The 23,834-nt window shown below is 38.5% G+C and overlaps 1 protein-coding gene across 6 annotated transcripts in view; it reads left to right on the top strand.

The window, feature by feature from the left end:
• Window positions 1-23,834, top strand: part of TRPM3 (transient receptor potential cation channel subfamily M member 3) — a 495,179-nt gene that overhangs the window by 356,699 nt on the left and 114,646 nt on the right. For all 6 annotated transcript variants that reach the window (XM_060610082.3, XM_060610081.3, XM_060610080.3 and 3 more), the window contains one exon: window positions 13,897-13,969. In XM_060610082.3, coding sequence (XP_060466065.1) covers window positions 13,897-13,969 — 73 coding nt within the window. The remainder of the gene's footprint in view (window positions 1-13,896; window positions 13,970-23,834) is intronic.

Genomic DNA, 23,834 nt, shown 5'->3' with positions numbered 1-23,834 from the left:
GTGCTTGCACAGTGGCTGGCACATTGTAAATACACAACAGACAACCTTAGGAATATTGCTGTCACAGATGGTGGCATGGTTTTGTAGTGTGGTGGCAGTGCTGTGATAGAGGTAAAACTACAGAGGACAGACACCCAACTCCAGTGAAGGTTGCTTTGAATCAACAGGGGCACACCAGAGGTGATGCTTCAACTGTGCCTGAGAGGAGATGGGGAGACAGTCAGGCAAAGCTAAAGGGGAAAGACACATCATCAGAGAGAACAGACAGGACAAAGTCACAGCAGCGAGAGAGGGAGTTGGCCCAGGGAACATGCCGAGGTTAGCAAATAGGAAGGGAACGAACAATTATTAAGCCCATAGGAGATACTAAAAACTGTGCCATATTTTAAAAGATGATCCCACAGAAAGCTTTGCAATAATCCTAAGACAATGAGCTATTCCTATTTGACACAGAAAGGAACTGAGGCTCAGAGAGGTGTAATAACATAAGTAGTAGCCTAAGGTTACACACCTATTAGCTGCCATGATTCACTTCTGAGCTCGCAGGATTCTAAAGCCCAGGTTCTGGACACAATCTGTCCTCTCTGAGCCAGAGCATGCATTGTGCCAGTGTCAGGAGGGTTGTGGGAGATAACTCAGGGGCTAGACCAGGAAAATCCCAGTGTTCACACTAAGGGGTCTGAGTGTCACCCTGGGAGTTAACAGCCCTTCCTGAACAGAGGAAGGGTTATCACTAATTCCAGAGGTGTAAGATTGGGGTGTATCTGTGTCACCAATATGGTATTCATGGTATGGAACAGGGATCATGGTGCCATGGCTCAACAACATAAAAGGGAGATGTTTTAGAAGGGATAATTTGTTTCTATGAGTTTGGCTTTTTTAGATCCCCAAAGTGAGTGAGATCATACAATATATGTCTTTCTCTGTCTGACTCACCTCACTGAGCATAATACCCTCAAGGCCCACCCATGTCACACATGGCAGGGTTTTCTTCATTCTCAAGGCTAAATAATATTCCATTGTGTGTGTTGGCCATTCATCTGTAGACAGGCACTTTGGTTGTTCCATATCTTAGCTATCGTGAATTGTGCTGAAGTAAACATGGGAGTGAAGATATCTTTTTGACCTCTTGTTTTCATTTCCTTGGATGTTTTCATTTCCCAGAAGTGGGATTGCTGGATTAGCTAATGCTATGGTGGTAATCATATTGCAATATATAAATGTATCAAGTCAACCACTGTGCACCTTACATGTATAAACCATTATATATTAATTACATCTTAATAAAAAATGGAATTTCCCCTAAGCTAATGAACAGATGAAAATGTAACAGCAAACAGAAACAAGGTTTTCATATGGTACCATCCACAAGAATCAAGGTCCCTTCTTAGGGATGCTGTTGAGGAAATTAATGTATCAGGTAGGAAGCCAAACCAATTAGATGCCCCCCAGTGCAGATTTTCTGCCATTTTAAGCATGAAGAGAGAAATTCTGTGATCTCTAAGACTAAAAGGAGCCCCAATTATCATCTAGTCAAAGTTGAGGGGTTTTTTTTGTAGATGATAAAACCAAGATTCAGAGAAATGAGGTGATTTGGCCAAGATCCTTTTGACAATGTGATATCTGCCATATGATACTAACCTCATCCTGTCAGCCATACAGAGAAATCCCAGGAATCTGAAAGCATGCACACAGGCTGAAGTGGGTATTCTCCAAATCATTTCCCCCAACCCTCCCCAGCAAAATGTTTCACAGGCTCTGAAGTGAGTGCTACTTAAACAACCATCTCTGACTGCTCCGCTAGGCAAGGTATAGAAATCCAGCCTGGAGGATCAGATCTCCAGTCCTCAGTGAGCTTACATGCCCTGCCTTCAAGATGTTTGTCTCTGGTATTTTTTTGTGTGGTTGGACAGGAAGGGAAGTAGAAGCAAGATGTATCTTTTCTGAATGGGAGAAGGGAATCCAAAATGTTAGTCTCCTTACCCTCAGAGCCCTCTCTCACTGGCTCAGCCGTACAGTTGCCCTGCCCAAGATGTTCAGAGGGCTGGACCAAAGGGATCTGTCTACCAACCTTGGAATCTGACAACAAGATCATTGCCAGGGGAACTAGACTGGCTTGAGAAGGGAAGCGCGAGAACCCCACCATCTGTAGCACCTTATGATGCTTTCTTGGCAGTCTCTCTCCTGGAGAGATCACAGAAGTATGTGATGTCTTGATAAACACAATAGGGAAGTCAGAAAAAGATATAATTCTATCTTGTAATGATGAAAAAAATAAAACCACCAAAATAACCCCTAAAAATCATTACAGCCCCGATAAGAAGCCCATATGGTGTTGGCCTATGAGAACCATCTGTGGTCCTCTATATTCTCCTTAGAGAGATGTCTAATTATTTTTTAAAAATATATACAAGAATGCACATGAATCCAGGAATGTCCTTCCTGAGATAGAAAATAATACTTAGGGTCAAATTGAATTTTCGCACATTCGTCTAGCTGACAAAATGGTAGATGACAAATATTCTCGATTCTGCTAGCCAAGGCCATGAGGTATCCAAAGAAGCTTCTAGAAATCTTATTGTTGGACCTGTAGGATCTGTCATGTTGGCAGCCAGTGAGGTACCTCACATAGTTATATAACAAATGAAAGAGGTAACATCCATTGTCAGGAAAAGAACTGAAACCAGGAGGCAGTAGATGACAGGTTGTCATATAGTTCCAGCCCCCTAAAGAACCCTGCTGAAATTTCTCCAAAGAATTAATAAATGAGGGGGTTAGCCTGTTCCCATTTTTTGCTCTCATCAAAAAATCAGCTGGGCTGCTTTTTCTGTCCTCCCGATGTGTCACCTTAGGATCTCAAAGTGTTCTTCAGACTGTGAAGGATATGTCAATCATGATGCAGGGAGCCTCGGTTGAGTTCCTGACCCATATTTAACACTTTCCTTATCGTGACATGACTTAACATGCTAAAAAGCAAAAAACAAAAAAACAAAACAAAACAAAAGTCTCCTAAGCTCAGGTTCACCAAATGATTTCATTTGCCCTTTCCAGGTATTTAAGTCAGCACTGCCCTGGGACCTATGCAGCATGCCAAGGGCTAAAAAGAAAAATCAGACAGTGAAAGTAGGAGAAAGTGAGGAGGTTGGCCTGTTTATCAAGACCCCTTTTGCCAAAAACAAGAGCCTAAACTCGTCCTCGTTGTTGGTGGTGGTGGAAACAGCTGATCCTGCTCAATGCTCCCATGTCTCCAGCAGTGAGAGCTGCCCTCCGACCATTCTGTGTGCCTGTTTTCCACTGCCATTTTGGTACAACCAGCTTAAAGAGAGCTGCCTCCCCCTTTCTAGCACTTTCACTAACCAGGTTGGAGGCCATTATGCAAATATAGTTCAAGGACAGCACAAGCTTTCTTGTTTTGTTTTGTTTTGTTTTTAAACTTTAACTAACGTATTATGTACTAAAATATGCATTTCTAGCTATGAGACAATTTGTGACAAGAGGCCCCAATTTTGGGGAATCTCCCCTAAGGACAGAATGCCAAATACAGAACAGGATTTAAATGCAAAGATATTCATCACATCGTTATTTATATCAGATGTTTAGACACAATATGAATGTCCAACAATGGAGGTATTGAGTGAGCTATTCACATCTCTTGGACACAATATTCTGTAGATATTGAGCGTTATGCTTTTGAAGAGCTCCCAATAATACAGGAAAATGCTTATAATAGTTATAATGCTAATGGAAAAGAAAATGAGAACACAAAAATTGTACTTCACGAATATGCCCACCCCCCCACACACACACATCTACACTATGCCTATGAAATTTTTTTTAAAAAGAAAGAAGAGAAAAAAAGAGAGAGAGTCTCAAAGGAAATATGCCAAGATATTATTAGTAGTTGTCTTTGGCTAGGATTTGGGACTTTGGAAATTATTTCTCATTTGACTGTTTCTAAACTTTTTATGATTTTTTTCATACCAGTCATGCACTGCTTTTATAATAAGAAAAAAATATTTCTTATGTTGGAACCAGAAGGCTTCTGACCTCTGATTTGCATTTCTTGAAGGGAGAAAAAAACCCTAGTGTTCTTAATTACACTGGGAAAAAGAGAAAGGAGAGTCAAAGATTAGAGTCAAAAAAGCAAAACCTCCTCCATTTTCTGGCACCCTGGTAATTGCCCAGTTGTGCGTGAAGGTCCCTTGAGAAAGCATGAGGTTATGGTACTGTCGGTGTGCTTTAAACTACTGAAAGCAACCTGAACTGAATTGTGTCCCAAGACTAGAGAAGACTCCTTTAAAATAAATCAGCAGGGATGCCTGGGTGGCTCAGTCAATTAAGCATCCAACTTCAGCTCAGGTCATGATCTTGCAGTTCGAGCCCTGCACTGGGTTCTGTGTTGTCGGCTCAGAGTCTGGAGCCTGCTTTGGACTCTGTGCCCCTCTCTTTCTCTCTCAAAAATAAATAAACATTAAAAATATGAAATGAAATGAAATGAAATGAAATGAAATGAAATGAATAAAATAAACCAGCAAATTGGATCAGTCGATCCACTGGCAAATCCAATGTGTAATAAAATATCCTTTCACAGTCAAATAATCGTGTATTTTATCTAATGTGACAACTCATACATCTGAGTCTTTTAAAAGTAAGACCCATTAGACTTATATTAATTTCATCTGATTTCTATCTCCAGAGCATCATTTCTTATTCACACGCTTCAATATGAGACTATGAGTCTTGCTCAAGAAGATTACATAGAAAGTCAATATATAGTTTATATGGAACTCCATAACAAATAATTACACTTATTTGATATTAATTTTCTCAAAAAAAATTTGAATACCACTTTCTGCTGATCTTTGGTTTGCTCATTTCCAGGTGTGTTTGAATTTCCTCTGATTTCCTCCCCTCCTCCGTATAAATCAGCATGTCCATTTCTAAACCAGTACCTTTAGCAAAATGTTACTCTTAAGAATTTTGTCAACCAAAGGGACTTTATTTTCTCAGATGCTGGAAATAAAATAGGAGTATGTTTTAGGTGCATAGGATTCTATTCATCAAGTTGCATTTTTCTCTTCCCAGTGCCGGGTGACCTTGGGTTGTGCCAAAGTGAAAACTGAACCCAGTATCTGCTTAAAGTCCTTTGATGACCAGCCACCATCCCTGTTTAGATCCTGATTAGGGGTCTTGTTATCGTTCTGCATCTTGATGAACATGGATTTTTGCATTTCCTATTAATCACTCAGTTGTTTCAAATTATTTCGAATATCAACAACTCATCAGGGAAATATGCTGCTTAGCTGGTGATTTTGTAAAGTCGTTGTGTTGTGTTGACTGAATGACTTCTGGGTCTAATCTTTCCATCTCTCCCTGCCCTTGTTCTCAGGAAACACATCCACAGATCCTATAAAGAAATTGAATGAGTAAATAGGAAGTTTCAGAGATGTTTCTTTAAGGAAAGTTTCAGATGTAGTGTGTTAATGTCCTCAAACCTATTGGTTAACATTATTATAGGTGGACTTTTCTAAATACTTACAAAATCGTAAGAATTTTCCTGATTATCCATTGGGTTGCTATGGTGTTTCTCTAAAATTCTCTGACGTGTTACAAACTTCTTGTCAAACTCAGGTATCGTCTCTCACATATCTAACAAGCATGAAATGATTGTGGAATGGTCTTTTCTGTCTTTGATAGATGGAGCCAAAGTGCCCTTGCAACTTACAGATGTATTTCAGTTTAATATCATGGTTATTTTCATTTTCAAAAGCTTGCCTCAATCTCCGTGTGGCTTTTCACAGACCCATTGCTTGCTTGGACATAAATATAAATCACAAATTAGGCTAACTAACAGACACTTTGAAAAGGACTCCGTTTAATTTTTCCAGTATGTTTTTCTGTACCCTCAGCTTGTTCAACTACAGGACCTGGTGGGTTTTAGAAGTGGAAAGTCCGTGATTAATTCAGCCACATAAACTGTATTTTATTATTTAAGTGGTGAATATACTTGTTTGTTGCCCAGGAGATGAATCAAACTGTGTTCAAACATAAAAGTACTTCTCCCAAATCATTTTTGTACCTCCGGGGTTTTGTCATTTTTCTATAATATATTCCCGAAAAAGTATATATTCTTTTTCTATACTACAGTTTAATCTACATGGCACCAAAATGTCAGGCACTTGGGTGAAGCATACTTCTGGGTTAGTCGATGCTACCTATATCTCAAAAATGTCACGTTCATACTAAGTCTCAAACAGTTTCTAAAACTCCGGCAGCCCAGTTTCTATCACCTAATGCTTGACTAAGTGCTTAGTAATAATACAGTGTCCAGTAGATTCTTGTTTAAAATTGATGATTAACTCTTGAAACATGCTCCTGGTTTAGAGCCTAATGTTACCGCTCTGTGTGGAACGTGCTGCTTTTTCATTTTTGGTTTCTCCAAACCAGTTTCCTTATTTCCTTAACACAGCAATTTGGTAATAATTCATCCACTCATCGAACAATACTGAGCAAGGACTAGCTAGCTAGCGATCCCCACTGCAAATGAACTTCTGTTTCATACAAAGAGACGTGTACCCATAAGGGGAAGGAGGGGCTGAAGCAGTGTGCTGGGCAGCCACACAGAGTATGCGAGAGACACAAGGAGAAGTGAGGACTCCGTCCTGGTTATACAGGAAGGCTTCCTCAGTGCCACACATCAAGTGAAAGGCTTGTGGTTGATTCTGCAAGCAGAGGGAACCCCCAAAAAAGGGAACTGAGGGGTGCCTGGCTGGCTCAGTCAGTTAAGCACCCTACTTCTGCTCAGGTCATGATCTCGCAGCTGGTGGGTTCAAGCCCCGTAGTGGAGTCTCCATTCTCAGCGCAGAGCCTGCTTCAGATCCCCTGTCCCCACCTCTTTCTGCCTCTCTCTCTCAAAAATAAACATTTTCTTTTAAAGGAACTGAATAGGGGCACCTGGGTGGCTCAGTCAGTTAAGCATCTGACTTCAGCTCAGGTTGTGATGTCACTGCTTGTGGGTTTGAGCCCCACGTCAGGCTCTGTGCTGACAGCTCAGAGCCTGGAGCCTGCTTCAGATTCTATGTCCCGCTCTCTCTCTCTGCCCCTCTCCACTCACGCTCTTTCTCTCTCAAAAATAAATAAACATTTAAAACAAATTTAAGGGAACTGAATAAACAAAGGCTACAAGTTCAGAAACAACTTCAGGGGCCCTTAAAGGAGCAAGTTGTGGGGTATCTGGGTGGCTCAGCTGATTAAGCATCTGACGTCGGCTCAGGTCATGATCTCACGGTTCCTGAGTTCAAGCCCCACATCGAGCTTAATGCTGTCGGTGCAAAGCCATCTTCAGATCCTCTGTCTCCCTCTCTCTCTGTCCCTCCCCTGCTCTTGCACACATTCTCTCTGTCTCTCTGTCTCTTTCTCTCTCTCTCTCTCAAATATGTAAACATTTTTAAAAAATAAAGGAGGGACACCTGGGTGGCTCAGTTGGTTAAGCGTTTGACTTCAGCTCAGATCATAATCTCACAGTTTGTGAGTTCAAGCCCCACAGGCTCTGTGCTGACAGCTTGGAGCCTGGAGCCTGCTTCAGATTCTGTGTCTCCCTCTCTCTCTCTACCCCTCCCCAGCTTGCACTCTGTCTCTCTCTCAAAAATAAATACAAACATTAAAAAATTTTTTTAATATAAAAATTAAAAAAAAATAAAGGAGCAAGTTGCTCAGCATGACTGGGGCATGAGGTGTGGGGTCGTGGCTGTGGTGGGAGGGTGGGTGACACCAAGGGTGTGGCAGTGACCATGTATCACCAAGAGATAAAACTAAAGAAGTAGCCAGGAGTGTGAGATTGGCATTCCTTGAATGCCTTGCTAAGAGTTATTAGTAATGGAAGCCTCTAAAAAATTTTAGTAAGGAGGGTGATATAATCAGGAAGATTGCTTGGGTAGCTGCATGGGGAATAGAATGGAAGGACCAGAATCAGGAAGACCAGTAAAGAAACTTCTGAATATTATGAGGCTGCTGGCTGAACAATGGCTGTGACACTGAGGACAGAGAGGGAAGGAGGCAGTGAGAAGCACCCGGACATACCATATATGTACTCGCTTCTCTGTCTCTCCTGTCTAGAATGCACTAGAAATAGGCTCCATGAAGGCAGGAATTGTCTGTCAGCTTTGTTCACTGCTCTATCCCAGCACCTCAAAGGTGCCTAGCACAGAGATGCTCAATGAATCTGTGTATGACTCCCCTGTATGCAGGGGGTCAGAGGGAACAGATATGACACCCCATTTCCTGACTTTGAACAGGGGTACAAATGACAGTAAGAACATAAGCAGAGGAGCTGGTTTGCAGACAAGTTCAAGGAGTGGAGAATACGGGAATCATGTCATTTTGAAAGACAGCTTCCCTTCAATCTGAGAATCAGAATTGCATCCAGGCTAAGGCAATTTGTCCACAAGTGAGCTGAAGATAGAAAATGTCAAACTGAATTTGGGGGATGTTGTGGGGTTTTTAACAAAATGTGTGATTTTTTTTCTTTCAAATCTTGAAGAACACTTTAATCTTCCTATATTTCATAACGTTTTGACAAAATAACCAACCATGTCAAACAAATCCAAGAATTACTTTTAGGGTACATGTTGAAAATACCAATTTTATTATAGAGGAAAATCAGGCTTTATTTACTAAATCACCAATAAAATAGCTAAGTAACTTCTACCTGATTTACATTTTTCTATTAAATGTACATTGATGAGATTTTATAGAAGGAGCATATATGTGTCTATCTCCCTCCTGCCCCTCAAATGACATAAAAGGCTAAAATAATAAATATATACAGTTTTGAAACAAATCCCTATCAGTACTTAGCATGGAAGGAGATGAAAAAGGTTACTATGCTAGAAGGCAAGAAATTTTGAGTAACTTCTAGAATATTAAAAGCAGGTATAGAAAATAGAGTTTGGAAATCATTTCAGGAGAAAAATATATACTGTGAAGTTGAAGATCATTTCAGTTACCATTAAGGACCAAAACAAATAAAGGCAGGAAATAGGAGAGGCCCTGGGAGCAGAATCAGAACAATGAATTCAGGACCTTCTCTCAGAGTAAATGGCCCCACAAATTCCCTATCACCGAATTGTACTCTACAGACAGACTCAGCCATGCACATACAAGGTTATTCCCTGCAATGGTGTTTATAATCACCAAAGATCAAGAACCACCCCAAAGTTCATTAATAGAAAACTAAATCATAAATCATAATACATGCATATAAGGAAACATTAGGCAGCCAACAAATAATGAAGCTGAGTAGAATGGTCTCCAGGATAGGTAGTCACACGAAAAAAGTGATGCATAATAATGTATAAAGCTCACGACCACCTGTGTAAAAGATGTGTCTAATTCTCTTTGTTTTTGTGGAGAACATCTCCCAAACCAGGAATAGTGGTTGACTTTGTTAGAGGTGCTGCAAAATGGGGGACAGAAATGATACCTTTCATTTTCACCATATATTTCTTTATGCTATAGATTTTTTTTGCCATGTACATATATTATCTAGGAAAATATGATACTTTTTCAAAGGAAAAGAAAGGTGGAAGGGAAATGATAAAGTCTAGAAAATAGAAAACATAAAGTAATAGGGAATAAATAAGATAAAAGAAACCAGTAATCATATTAGACATAGCTGGCTTCTTTTCTCCCTTGGATTCCTAATGATATTCTGATTCAGTTAAAAAAAAAATCTAGCCTTGCTGTTTACAAGGTACAGACCTTCAACAAAATGGCCACACAAAAGTGGCCAAAAAAACAAAAACAAAAACACAGATGGAATAATCTATCAGACACATTGTAATCCCCCATGAGAGTATATATGGCAAATAAAATGTTAATATAAAACAAAATATGCAAAGCAACAACATTAAATAGGAAATAGAGATATTTTGTGTTGATAAAAACTGCAATATGCCAAGAACAGACTGTCATGAACCTTTTATACGTTTTTTAAAACCTTCAAAACATATAAAGCAAAGATTCTGTACTTTCAAGGAATAATTGTGAAGTATGTACTCATAATAGAAGATTTTAACATGCCTCTCAGAAATAAGAAATAAGTCAAATAGAATATTTGAATAAAAACTAAATGTAATCTGTATCTATAGCAACCTATCTACCTAAAATTCTGTACCCAGAAGATAAGACACACTTTTTTTTTCAAGCAAAATAGCATGTTTGCAAAATGTTACAGATACACACATACACTCTTTTAACATTAACAACAATTTTAAGGCAAAATGGCATATATTTAAAAATGAATGAAAATGACATAATGCATAGAAAAGTATGTGAGATGCATAATCTTAAACACATTCATTAAAAAAAAAAAAGAATAAAAACAAAGTGACCGTGATGTCAACTCAAAATTCTAGAAGAATGGCCAAAGAAGCAAAACTGAAGAAATGAATGGATAATGATAAAAGCAGAAAATAGTCACTTCAAATTGTAAATAATAATATTGATCAATAAATTGATCAAGATAATAATTGGTCAAATAATAATTGATCAAGAAAATCTGATTCTTTGAATGACCATGATTTTGATAAGTTAGAAATAAAGAAGACTAAAAAAATCCATATAATTCTAGATATAAAGGAGATTTTTTAAATAATAAGAAATTTTTTTATTTTTTTTTTTTTGAGAAAGAGCCTGAGAGAACAAGAGATAGCAAAAGTGGGGGAGGGGCAGCGGGCAAGGGCAAGAGAGAATCTAATGCAGACTCCACACCCAGCGCTGAGCCCAACTCTTGATCTCACAACCACGAGACCATGACCTGAGCCAAAATCAGGAATCAGACGCTTAACCAACTGAGCCACCCAGGCGTCCCATATAATAAGAAAATTCTGCATGCAACTGTATACCCATGAACTTGAGAGTCTTGATGAAATGTTTAATTACATAGGAAAATATATGAAACAGAGTCAGGGAAAGGCAGAAAATCTAAATTGATCAATAATTGTTGGAAAATGTATAAAGGTGATCAGCGATCTATGCCTAAAAACACTTCAGTGCTAGATAGTTTATAAACATCTTAGTAAACCTGCCAGAAGCAGGAGAATTCCTTTGTTATGGAAACCGTTCTGGGGCATAAGTAAATTAAAAAAAAAAAAAAGTTTTCCAAGTTATACTGAACAGTTAGTACAACTCTAACTGTTACCAAATGAGGCAGGATGGGTTACATGTACCAACCTCATTTCCAAACACAGTTGTAAAGATCCTAAATAAAATCTTAGTGTTGTTAAAGAATCATACATCAATACCAAGGAATTTTATATTAGCTTATCATACTCCAAAAGTGCTATCTTGATTCATATTCCCACAAAGAATATTTAAGAATACTTGATTCTCTTCATCTCTGTCAACACTTGGGGTTGGTCAAATGGCTCTGACTTTTTTGTTGGACGTTTTTTCCCCCTGGTGTTGTATATATACATTGTGTAATTAATATTTTAAATTTTGTTTTAATTTCAAATAAAAAGAGTTTTAGAGTATTTCAGGTCAGCTAAAGGCAAAATTATGAAACAAACTTCATCTTTGGATCCTCCAGCCTCTCCTTAGTGCTTCCTTTTCCTCTTGAATGAGGGCATGGACAGGTGGACAGCCACTCCTCCCACATCAGTTTTCTAGAAAACCTGCAAAGCCCTGGCATACAACTGACAAACAACGGCACATGTATCTATGTCTCCGATGCCCCTTTCCCAAATTCTTTAGAAACCCTACACTATGTACCTTCCTTTCCCTCTCCTCAAATCTGTTCCTAGGAAGTCCTGTTAATGTTCTATTTCGGAGTAAATTTATCTGTCTGCTGCCCCAGAAAAAAATTACATCTGAAGTGTGATCTCTAATTAGGCAATAAAATGTAGGCATCTGCAGAGCAAGTAGGTCCCATGTTTAAGGAATTCTGTTTGGTGCCTAATTTTGAAATTTTTCTAAAACAATGAACTCTAATATGATCCTGGTTGTCTCAACTTGTTACCAGCTAAGTACACAATAATACCTTTCAGACCGCAGCCAGACTGGAGGAAAGAGTTAATTTAAAGGGCTGGTGAGATTCCACTTCTGCCCCCTGAATCCTAATCCCATGGATCTCAAGTTTTCTTTCCAATTCAGGCACCTGTTCCTGAGTTCCTCTTGCCCTGAGGGCTGCTCAGTTCTTTTTTTATTTTTTTTAAATATGAAATTTATTGTCAAATTGGTTTCCATACAACACCCAGTGCTCATCCCAACAGGTGCCCTCCTCAATGCCCATCACCCACTTTCCCCTCCCTCCCCCCCCCCCATCAACCCTCAGATTGTTCTCAGTTTTTAAGAGTCTCTTATGTTTTGGCTCCCTCCCTCTCTAACCTCTTTTTTTTTTTCCTTCCCCTCCCCCCTGGTCTTCTGTTAAGTTTCTCAGCATCCACATAAGAGTGAAAACATATGGTATCTTTCTCTGTATGACTTATTTCACTTAGCATAACACTCTCCAGTTCCATCCACGTTGCTACAAAAGGCCATATTTCATTCTTTCTCATTGCAGGGCTGCTGAGTTCTAATCACAACTATCCTTCTAACTCATTTTGTGACCTGAAGCAAGTTACTCTGTCTCTGGGTACTGGACTAGATTTCTAAGGCAACTGATAGTTTAACAGTGGATGAGTCTCTGTGTCTGTCCTCTCCCTCATAGTGGCAAAACTTAGAATTATATATTAGCGGGGTGTGTGGATGGCTCAGTTGTTTTTGAGCATCTGACTCTTGACTTTGGTTCAGGTCATGATCTCACGGTTCATGAGTTCAAGCCCCACATCCGGCTCTGCACTGACAGCATGGATTCTCTCTCTCTCCCTCTCTCTCTGACACTCCCCTGCTCATTCTCTCCCTCTGTCTCTCTCTCTCTCAAAATAAACAAACATTTTTAAAAAATTAATTATATATTAGCAAACCCTACAAAGTTTACTTCCCATGCAGTTGGAAACAAGCAAGCACTATTATTTTCCCATTTTACAGATAGAGAAACTTGAAGCCTAAAGTAGCTGAAAAAATAGTAATTCCGTATACATATACAAATAACATTTTGGCTTCCTTACCTAGCCTCCCTCTGACTTGGAAAAAAGATCACTGTTACTGTTCAGCATTATTGTGGAACTTTGTATTAATCCAACAGGTTTTAATCCTTCATTGCTCTCTCTTTACTCTCCTTCCTGTGTTCCATTCCTGGAGAATACTTTTGTCCCCTGGATTACTGCAAGGAAAGATGTTAATGTACTGTGTGCTTTCTCCTTCTCACAACCTGGAAATAATTGCTAAGTTATTCTCAAGGTGGTTCAAGGTTATCAAGAGGGCTGAAGGATCTAGAGCCATCACAGTGTTGAAACCATTCAAAACTAGTGCTGAGGAGTAAGTGTACTGATGGCTACATTGCATACATGCATATACACACACATGTGCGTACACACACACACACACACACACACACACACACACACATAGTAGGACCATTTACCAAAGGGCATACCAAACTAGCTACTTGTAAACACTTAATTTCTCAACTCATAGTTTACACATTTTTGTAAATCCAGCCAGTTTTAATTTTAAAACTGAAATGATAGAAAAGGACATTTCCTTTGTCTCTGGTTTCTCTTCATTGTAAACATCATTATGTAAGGTGGTCTCCGTTAGGAGGCTACTGAGACATCTTCCTCTTAATGAATTGCAGAACCCTTGAGTTGAATTCTTGCTATGTCTGCTTTCCCCGTGGTTAAAAATCTACCTTGTAGATATTAAGATAGTTTATGTTCAGGTGTGGTCTCACTGATTGAATTTCTGTTGGGCAAAAACATGCATTGCTAATGGTCACCTTGTCTCAAATTGCAGATTACGGTGTTTCGGATGGGATCAGAAGGACACCAGGACATTGATTTAGCTATCCTCACAGCTTTGCTCAAAGGTAAGAGTTTCTGTGTCCAGAGAGTACAAAAATAATTTAAATGGATTAACACAGCAACTTTGTCTCCTAATAGTGGATATAAACCCAAATGATACCATGACACATCCAATTATTGACAACATAAGGACTTCTCCTGGAAGACATTGTTCCTGCTATGAAATTCTTCTATGATAGAGCTGTCAAAGTGTGACTCAGTTTCATAAAGTTTAAAGAAATTACCATTCAATCGTGTCCACTGAATTATAAAAATACATAAAGTAAGAGGCCAATATAGTATTTAAGACACTACATGACTGAGATTATTTAATAATTATTACCCCATCTACTTGCAAAAACCGTGTAATATGGCAGAGATGCTAGACAGATACAGAGGTGTCATAATGCATTAAAATGGAAAATCAAAATCATTGAGGGAGACGAAGAAATAAACAAAAAATAAAATAAACTTGTAATGGGACATTAAATTTAACTGTAAGTTTCCTTGAAGTCAAGGCAAAAATAGAAAAGCCCTGGATTCTACGATTTTCCCTTTAGAAGGTGGATGCTTGTCCTCTTCTCTCACCCCATGTTACCAAGTGGCCTCACTATGTGTGCTCATATTTGGAGCCATATCCAAGAGAAGACTGGTTTCCTCCAGGCTCCACAGATCAAAGTCTGCCCTTAATGTCCCTTAGTTAGGAATATTACACTTGGCCAATAATGTTCAGCATTAAAATAAACAAGAGGAAGTTGTTCAGCCCTGAAATGAAAACTAGAACCATAAGATGAAACAAAACCACAAACCTCATTGAATGTTGTTCCAAAGTTGAGATGTCTCCCTCGTTCTCCCCAAGCCCCATACTTTGCCTGCTGCCCCATTTATCACAAGGTTGGTGACTGCCTGTTTGTGAGCCTTCCTGGATCATAAGCCTGTGAAGACAGATAATGTGTCTTATCCATTAGTGCTTCCTCAGCACCTCACATAATCCCTCACACATGGCAGCATTCAGTCAATTCTTGTTGAATAAATTAGGGAATGGATTACTGAATGAATGATTACTCAGTGATTACTCACTTAGCGATTGCTCAATGAATGATTACTCAGTGATTACAATTAACATTCCACAATTGAAATTCAGAATAGGAACCCACTGTATTCTAATTTCCAGTCTACCTACCCTTTTCCACTATTAATATTCTCTTGAATACCCATAATGTGGCAGCCGTTATGCCTAGTGCCGAGTTTTTTATAAATGCTGTAAACATTAATTATCGCAACAACTGTATTATGTAGCAGCTATATTTAATCCACATTCTACAGACAGGTAAGTGGAGCTACAAGATGTAAGAAACTTTCTCAGGGTTACCAGGCTAATTAATAAGGCTGAACTTAGACCCAAGTCTGTCTAACTCTTCACTGTACCACCTATGACTCCATTGACACTAGAAGCCATGGATCCCCTCCATGTATTCCCCAAAGGTGTATTTGCACATTCATTCAAAATCCCAATCGCATTTCAGAAGTTCACCATCCTGTGAAGTGGGTCATGTGTCCCAGGTTGAGAACCTTTGCTCTAAAGTACTTCATTCCAATGAACTAATAAATGCATGTTCAGGAGAAGAAGAATTCAGGGACCATGCATGGGCTGAATCACAGAGCATACTCTGGCCTCCATTCTCCATTTGTCAGAGATAAAATTAAAAGTTTGAGGTAAGAAATTCTCTGATATTTGCTATTCTTACAGAAAAATAATTAAAAGTAATAAAGCCAGTAACTAACATGTACTGAAGACTTGCTAAGTGCCAAACACCATGTTAAACACATTCTATGCATAAATCCATTTAATCTTTCCAAGTCTGATGGCCAGACTATTACCAGGCCCATCTTGAAATAAGGAAATCAAGACACAGAACAATTCAGTAACATACTCAAGATAAGTAGTACAGACAGGCTGACCCCACAGCCCTCACTTACATTTACCACCAAAACATCTCTATTGCATTGATAATAAGAAGTGGAATGCCACATTTACCACCTTGAAACAGAACTCAGCAAATGGAGAAGTGGGCCAGTCATTGGTTAAAAACATATTAGCCATCATAGTATCTTCTACTGAAAATATTTTCTTCCATGTTCACCAATCTGTCACTTCAATTTGTGTTTCACTTTTAGATCAGTCTTAGAATTTATTTGTTATCATATAGAATAGTTGTTTTCTGATTGTGCATGACAGACCATATGGAATACATTTTATATTATAACCAAGTACCTACATATGTTTTTAGAACTCAGGTTAAAGTACATGAAATAATATTTACATTGACTGTGTGCAATGAAATTGGATATTTTCTATTCCATTCCGTTCTATTCTCTTTAATGCTGATTATATCCCACTAACTTGATTTCATGACCCACTAATGGGTCATAACCTGCAGTTTAAAAAACACTGCCATAGTAGATTAAAGGAAATTATGATTGCTCTAAGAAATTAACATTTCTAATCACCATAATGAACACTATTTATGCAACAGTTGATGCTAATGGGAATTTATGCCATTAAAAGATTGTGATGTGTCAACTCTATTTTGCAAAGGCTTTTAAATGCTTTCTGATTTTGACCCAGTTGATCTGTGAAGGATGTCAAGCATAATACTTTCTGCTGACTTTCTTGGAGGCCAAGAGCATATTTATATCAGTTATGATTTCCTTAGTTTGTTAAATTATTCTTCTTATGTATTTTTTTAAATTATGCCTGGGCATGAAACCTGGTTTAACACTTAATTTTTATAATTGTACTTCTCTTTCAATTATCCCATGCATGAGGAATTTTTTATAGTCAGGTTTTTATTCCTTCCATCATCTGAGAAAACCAGAAAGTAGATAGGAGAAGGAGGAGAAAGCCATGAAACTAAACACTAGTCCATAAGCCCAGAGTCCGGAGGTGGGGAGGGGGAAGGATGGATAGGAACCAGGTGGCCCTAGGGAAAGTCTACCTTTGCTGATCCCTTGTTTCTGAACCCACTGGGTTTTATTTCTTCAGTATCAGTATATATTAAAGGATACTTTTATAGGACACAGAATAATGACAAATCTATTCAAACCTGACGAAAGAAGGGGACAAAAAGAATGTTGTTTCAGAGATGCCTTTGACACCCAAAGTTGTTTCAAATGCTGGCCTGGGGTGGCTTTTGAGAATAAGTGATGTCGCATTTGTCTTTCACAGCAAGATAATCACTCTCCAAGAGTGGTGGTCTGAGGCTAGAAACTATACACCCTACACCCTTCTCCTCCTCTTCAGCTCTCTCCTCACCCCATTACACCTACCCAAGGGAAGCCAAGGAAAATGCAGCGAAAATGCAGGACACTGACTATTCAGATAAACAACAAATAAATGTTTAGCATAGGTAATGTCCCAAATATTGTCTGGGACATACATATCCTAAAAAAGCTGTTTATTATTTATCTGAAATTCAACCTTAACTGGGAGTCCTGTATTTTTATTTGCTAAAATCAGGCTTCCCTACTCAGACAGAGGAGATCTGATGCCATTAATATCTCTGGACTTCAGACACCTTGAGTGGTTCTATGGGAAAAGGACTCAAAAATTTAGGCAAGTAACCTAGTCCCTCTCCGTCTGCCTCCCTCTCAGCCTGGCCCTGCCTAAATCACAGCAACCAGAGACTCACTGGAAACGACCCCAAACTTCTGTTAGTAAACTATCCAGTGTTGACCAGCCTCCTGTCAGTCACCTTATCCTGGCTGACTTGTTCATGCCTCTTGCTCTGGTCCCTCTGCTCCAGGCTCAAAAAAGCCAGAAAACATCTGCTCACAGCAGGGTCCCTTGACCCTCTCTGTGGATAAAATTACTTCCAATTTTTAACAATCTTTTCTTGTACACCTCAGAAGTCAAATCACATGGGTGTGTACCCTTCCATTTCTATGCATGCACTGAAGTATAGTATGTGGTCATCACTGTCCTCCATCAGCGAGAAATTCATTGCCTTTGGGTTTAATCTTCATTGGTAAAGAAGCTCTTGCATGGCATGGGAAAAGACCTTTATTGCTTACTTCTTTTTTTCTGGAAAGCATTTTCTAAAAGCTAAAAGAGGGTGCAAAACGCTGTGTTCCTCCTCAAAACTGTCAAGGTCATCCAAAACAAGAGTAGCTTGAGAAATTGTAACAGCCTGGAGACGCCTAAGGACACATGAGGATTAAATGTAATGTGGTTTCCTGGATAGGATCCCCAAGCAGAAAAAAGAAGACTGAGAAAAATCTGAATAAAGTATGGGTTTTCATTTTAAAAAGTTTTAAGGGAAAAATGGGAGAGCTATGCTATCATATATTTTGGATCTGAGCAGAAGACATAGTGTCGCCAAGAAAACCATCCTTGTTTCATGTCAGAATGACAAAAAAGGAGACAGCATCTTATGGAGTTAGCTGCAAAAGTCAAGTGCATATGGAAGAAAAATACTGTACTATGTGCAGGCAGTATTTAAAGTGTCTGTGCAAATCAGGTAGGCATGGATGGCAGCTGGTCACTCTAAGAAACGATTAGAAATACCACTGAGGAATCTAAGCAGATTATTTGAACCCAGGACTAATAGGAAACAATTTGTATAAAATCCAATTTTCCTGTGGACTTTCACAGTCATTTCAGAGAAAATTATCCCGTTCCTCCCACTTAATTTTATGTCTCGTTTCCTCGGACAAAATTAATGCTATCGATAAGTAATAAACTAATGAATTATGTACAGATGTAAGTGGAGGATGACAACTTCTTTCTAACAGAATACATTTGTAGTTTTCTTGAAACTATGAGGAAAGAAGTTTGAAATAAAAATTGAAATGTCAAAAGAAGAGCCAGGCTGTTCTAACTTTCGCACATTCTCAAGAAAGCTACTGATTAGGTCACATAGAACAATGAAAATTGCTGTGTTCTGAACCATTTTCCTTTAAAAGTATATCTTTACAAGCAACTAAACTTGAAAAAAAAATGTATACAAAAGGATAAAGTGTATATATGTTTTAGTGTTTTGAAGCTACGCTGCATGCCCCTCCAACTTTATTAACTAGAAAATGTAGTTATTATCACAAACTAGTACTGACATCAGTAGATAATTAGTCTTGCTAAATAACTCATCTTGGTTTTTAAATGGCTTAATTAATCCCTAGTAAAATAAAAATTGTGGCATCATCCTGATGTAGTGTACGTCCAATAATCCTATGCACCAGGTCTCATAAGCAATTAGCATCCAGGAGTGTTTATTGAGAAGCTACTTGCTTGATCTCAAATGATTCATAAATAGACTTAACGAAATTAATTATGGCCTTGCTTTGAAGATAAAAAAATATTTCTGATTATATGTTCAATCTTTCCCATCCCTCTTTCCTATGTGTAGGCAGTTTAATAGAACACATGCATGATTGTTTTCCTTTTGTGAATTGTTTTTCTTTTAATAGTATTTTTTTAACTCGTAATTGTTTACATAGACTTACTCAAGCCAAAAAAAGAGAGACATTCATGTTGATACATTCATCACATATGTGAGATGCAGATACCATAGTTACTAAATATTATACAAATGGAAGTAAATTAAATTTATCCAAAAGAGATCAACAAGGTCAAAATGTGTGGCATTATCACTTCATTTTAACCTTAAGGGGCACCTGAGTGGCTCAGTCAAATGAGCGTCCAACTCTTGATTTCAGCTTAGGTCATGATCCCAGGGTTATGAGATCGATCCCCACATGGGGCTCTGCACTCTGCTTAAGATTCTCTCTCTCTCTCTCTCTCTCTCTCTCTCTCTGTCTCTTTCTCTCCCCCTCAGCCCCTCTCCCCAACTTGTGCTCTCTCTCTCTCTCTCTCTCTCTCAAATTCAAAAAAATAAGGGCATGGGGGCTAAACTGTGGCAGAATAGTGAAATATTTCAGTTAGAGACCAAATTCACTAGCTTATTTTTACAATGAAGACTCTTTACAAAAATATTAAATCCTTCTCTGCTTGAGGCCATCTTTAGTCTTCCTTCTGTCCTTTGATTTGTAAATCAGGCTTCCTCTGTGCACTTGTTGCCAGATGGCTCATTTTAGCCCTTTAGTCAAATCTTTAATGTAGAAGTCACAGAGCTGATTGACCATGAGCAGTTAGAGTCCTGGCATGGGCCCCCAAAACCTATGTAGATCAAGATATCTGCTTCCTTAAAACTCTCAGAGCTCTTACCAGGGCACTTAGCTACCAGATGACCTTGGCTGCACACCCAGTATCTTAGTGATAAAACTAGAATGCCCACAACTTCTCTTAATGTAACGGCAAGAATCAGTGTAATTGGACACTTGTTTTATGTTTAAAGATTAGATCACCAGTGGAATTTGATTTCAACCAGGATTTTTTTTGCTTACAGGTGACAGAAACACAATTCAAATTAGCTCAAGCAAAAATAAGTAAGATAGTTTTGTGGATTCACATGACCAGGAAGTTGAAGGGTAAACCGAGTTCAGGCCAGGCAGGATCCAGGGTTCCAATGACATCATCGGGGACTGTCCTCTCTCTCTCAACATTAGTCTGTACACCTGTCACACACAACAGCCATCAGCAGTGCTAGGCTCAGACCCAAAACCAGCTGAGTAAATCCATTAAATTCCTGGCAATTACAGCAGAAGGGGCCCAGGGAGAACTTGCATATGCTTGCCTTAAAATCAGCACCCGCCCCTGAATTCATCACCACAGCAAAGGAGATGGGAGAATCCCTGTGATCCATGACATGAGAGATGGGATCAGCTCTACCAAGTCACACAGTTGTGGGTCCCCCCACCCCAACACACACACACACACACACACAAACGATTCTGTAGCCAGGAAGTAGAGAAGGAAAGAATGCTGGTAAGACCAGAAGCAACTTGAAAAATACACACACACACACACACACACACACACACACACACACACACACATACTTCTCTGAAGTACTAAGGGTCAAAGAGCGTCAGACTTGTCTCAAATGCAAATGCCTCAATATCTATATACCAGGAATAAATTCTTCATTCCATAGACAAAAACAGAAACTAAGTCACATGAATACTAATTAAGGCCCAGACATTCACCCAAATCACACTCATAAAGTTTACTTCAGGTGGACGTAAATACGTAACTTCTTAATTATGATTAAGATTATTAATGCATATTAATAATTATTAATATGCATATTAATGCATATTAATGATTATGCATTATTATAGTCAATATTACCTTTTAAAATTTTAATGGTCTGTCCTTGAGTATTTCTGCCAAAAATATTAAAGGAAATCACATTCTTACCCCCCTTTTTCCCCCAAGACCGAAAACTGTTCTTTAGGAAAAAAATGGTTCTGTGAAGGCCAGTGGCCCCAGACTTTCGCCTCTGGGCTCCCTCCATGCCATCCTGCACTGTTGCCCCAGCCCCTCAGGGTAGTACTTGCCACAGTGGGACTGCCCAGCAAGTTCCTGATAATAGTGACAATGATGCCCATAAGAGCATCACTACTCCCTGTTGATCATACTGCTTACCCTCCCTGAGACTCAGTTTCCTTATCTATAAAACCCAGATAATTATAATACCTCTCCCACAGCTGTTGTAACCATATTAATCGATAATGCAAGTCAAGCATTTAACCCAGTACTGGAAAAATCTGTTTCATACATGATGGTCTGACTGATGAGGACGATGCCAAACGAGAAATAAGGACGAAAACCACCTCTGTTTTACTCCCCACCACATCCGCACATACACAGCACCTAGGATGACATCAATGATTCAAACATTATTTGTTAACCTCATGAATGAATGATCAATAGACATTAAGATCAGATTGGATATATATTTAGATCTTAGCGCTTTACTGGCTGTGGTATTAACTAGGTTGCTTAACCTCTGTATATATGCCTCAGTTCCCTTCTCTGTGTGAAAAAAAAATCATAGCTCTCACATGGAGGCACGTAAGGAACACATGAGACAGTGACATTGGAAGCTCCTGGGCAGACACTCTGCCTTCTTTATGGTAACTACCTTACATCTACTATGTTTATACCTTTTCCCTTTTCAATAGGCTTTAAAAAGTCCTAGGGAAGTGGGGTGCCTGGGTGGCTCAGTCAGTTAAGTATCTGGCTCTTGACTTCCACTCAGGTCATGATCTCACAGTTCGTGAGTTCAAGCCATGCATTGGGCTCTGTGCTGACAGTGCAGAGCCTGCTTGGGATTCTCTCTCTCTCCCTCTCTCTCTATGCCTGGCCCCTGCTCTCTCTCTCTCTGTCTCTGTCTCTGTGTCTGTCTGTCTGTCTCTCTCTCTCTCAAAATAAATCAATAAACTTAAAAAAAATTTCCTAGGGAATTGGCATATCCCCTATGTCCAAAATCCAACAGAATCATAAAATGTTAAATTTGAAAGGAGGACCCATAAATCTGAAAACAATAGCAAATGATAAATAAATTTCAAACATACATGTAATGATCCAAAACAGGTACACACACACACACACACACACACACACACACACACAAAAGGACTTTAATCTTGAAAATGATTGAGAATATGCTGAACTGCCTTAAAATGAAATTAATTTGCTGGCAAATTTATTTTCTTACAAATCCAAGCAGATCTTAAAGCAATAACAGAGAGCAAGGTAGATAGCAATTTTAGACACTTGTTTGTCTCAGTAGGAGAATGCAATAAAAGACCTTAAATCTTTTCATCCTGTTATTTGTATGTTTTACAATTCACAAAGCATCTTCACATAATTTCATCATCTAATCTTTGCAACAACTCTGTGGAATGGTTAGCAGATGATTTATCTCCAAACGGAGACTTTCTTGGGCATGGAAGTGAGAAATACTGATAATTATGCCAGAAAAACTAGAATAAACCAAGAATATCCAGGTAAACTGGGGAAGTGGATCATCCTGATTATAAACCCACCTCCCACAGGAAGTTTCTGGAGGATAAGGATTATGTCTTCTTTGACTTTGTATCCAAACACCCAGAAAAATGTTTAACATACAGTAGATGTTTTATATATATATATTCATATATATATATGAATATATATATATGAATATATATGATGATATATAATCATCATTGCAATAATTCCAGAAAATGTCCCAGAACTCCAGAACACACATTTCTAGATTATAAGGACCCACTGAGTGCCCAGTACAATGGGCAAAAATAAACCCATATCAAGTTATATTATAAAAACTGCAGAACATGGGAAGCCAAATATATATTATATAATATATGTTATATATTATATGTTTTACTATGTTATATTATAAATATTATGTTTATAAATTATATTTAATCATAAAACTCATAAATTATGTAAATAGAAATTATATGGTATTTATATATACATAATTTATATACATATATAAATACTATATAATGTACTAAATACATAAATACTATATAATATACTAAATACATAAATACTATATATGTATATACATTCTCCTATGAGCTTCCAAAGAAAAAAAACAGCTCAAATGCAAAGGAGCCAGAATGCTTTAGACTTCCAGACAACAGCATAGAAAGCTATTGTGCAATGCCTTAACAATTCTGAAGAACATTTATGTGCAATCTAGAATTCTGTGCCTAATCTACCAGCCACTTGTGAAGGTAGAATAGACGTTGTCACACGTGAGTTGCCAAAACATTTACTACCCATGAACCATTTCTTCAGAAATTACTGGAGGATATGCACCACTGAAATGAAAGAGGAAACCAAAAACAAACAACAGAAACAGAAAACACAGAACCTGGAACGCAGGAGCTGTAACCCAGGAGAAACGTGTTGGCAATCCCTGGCTGAAGAGGAAGGGACACAGTTCTGCACTGGCCACAAGAGACAAAGGA

Source organism: Panthera onca, chromosome D4 (genome assembly GCF_046562875.1).
Source record: "Panthera onca isolate mPanOnc1 chromosome D4, mPanOnc1 haplotype 2, whole genome shotgun sequence".
Lineage (NCBI taxonomy): Eukaryota > Metazoa > Chordata > Mammalia > Carnivora > Felidae > Panthera > Panthera onca.
Note: the sequence above shows the minus strand (reverse complement) of the source record. Positions and strands in the feature narration are given on the sequence as shown.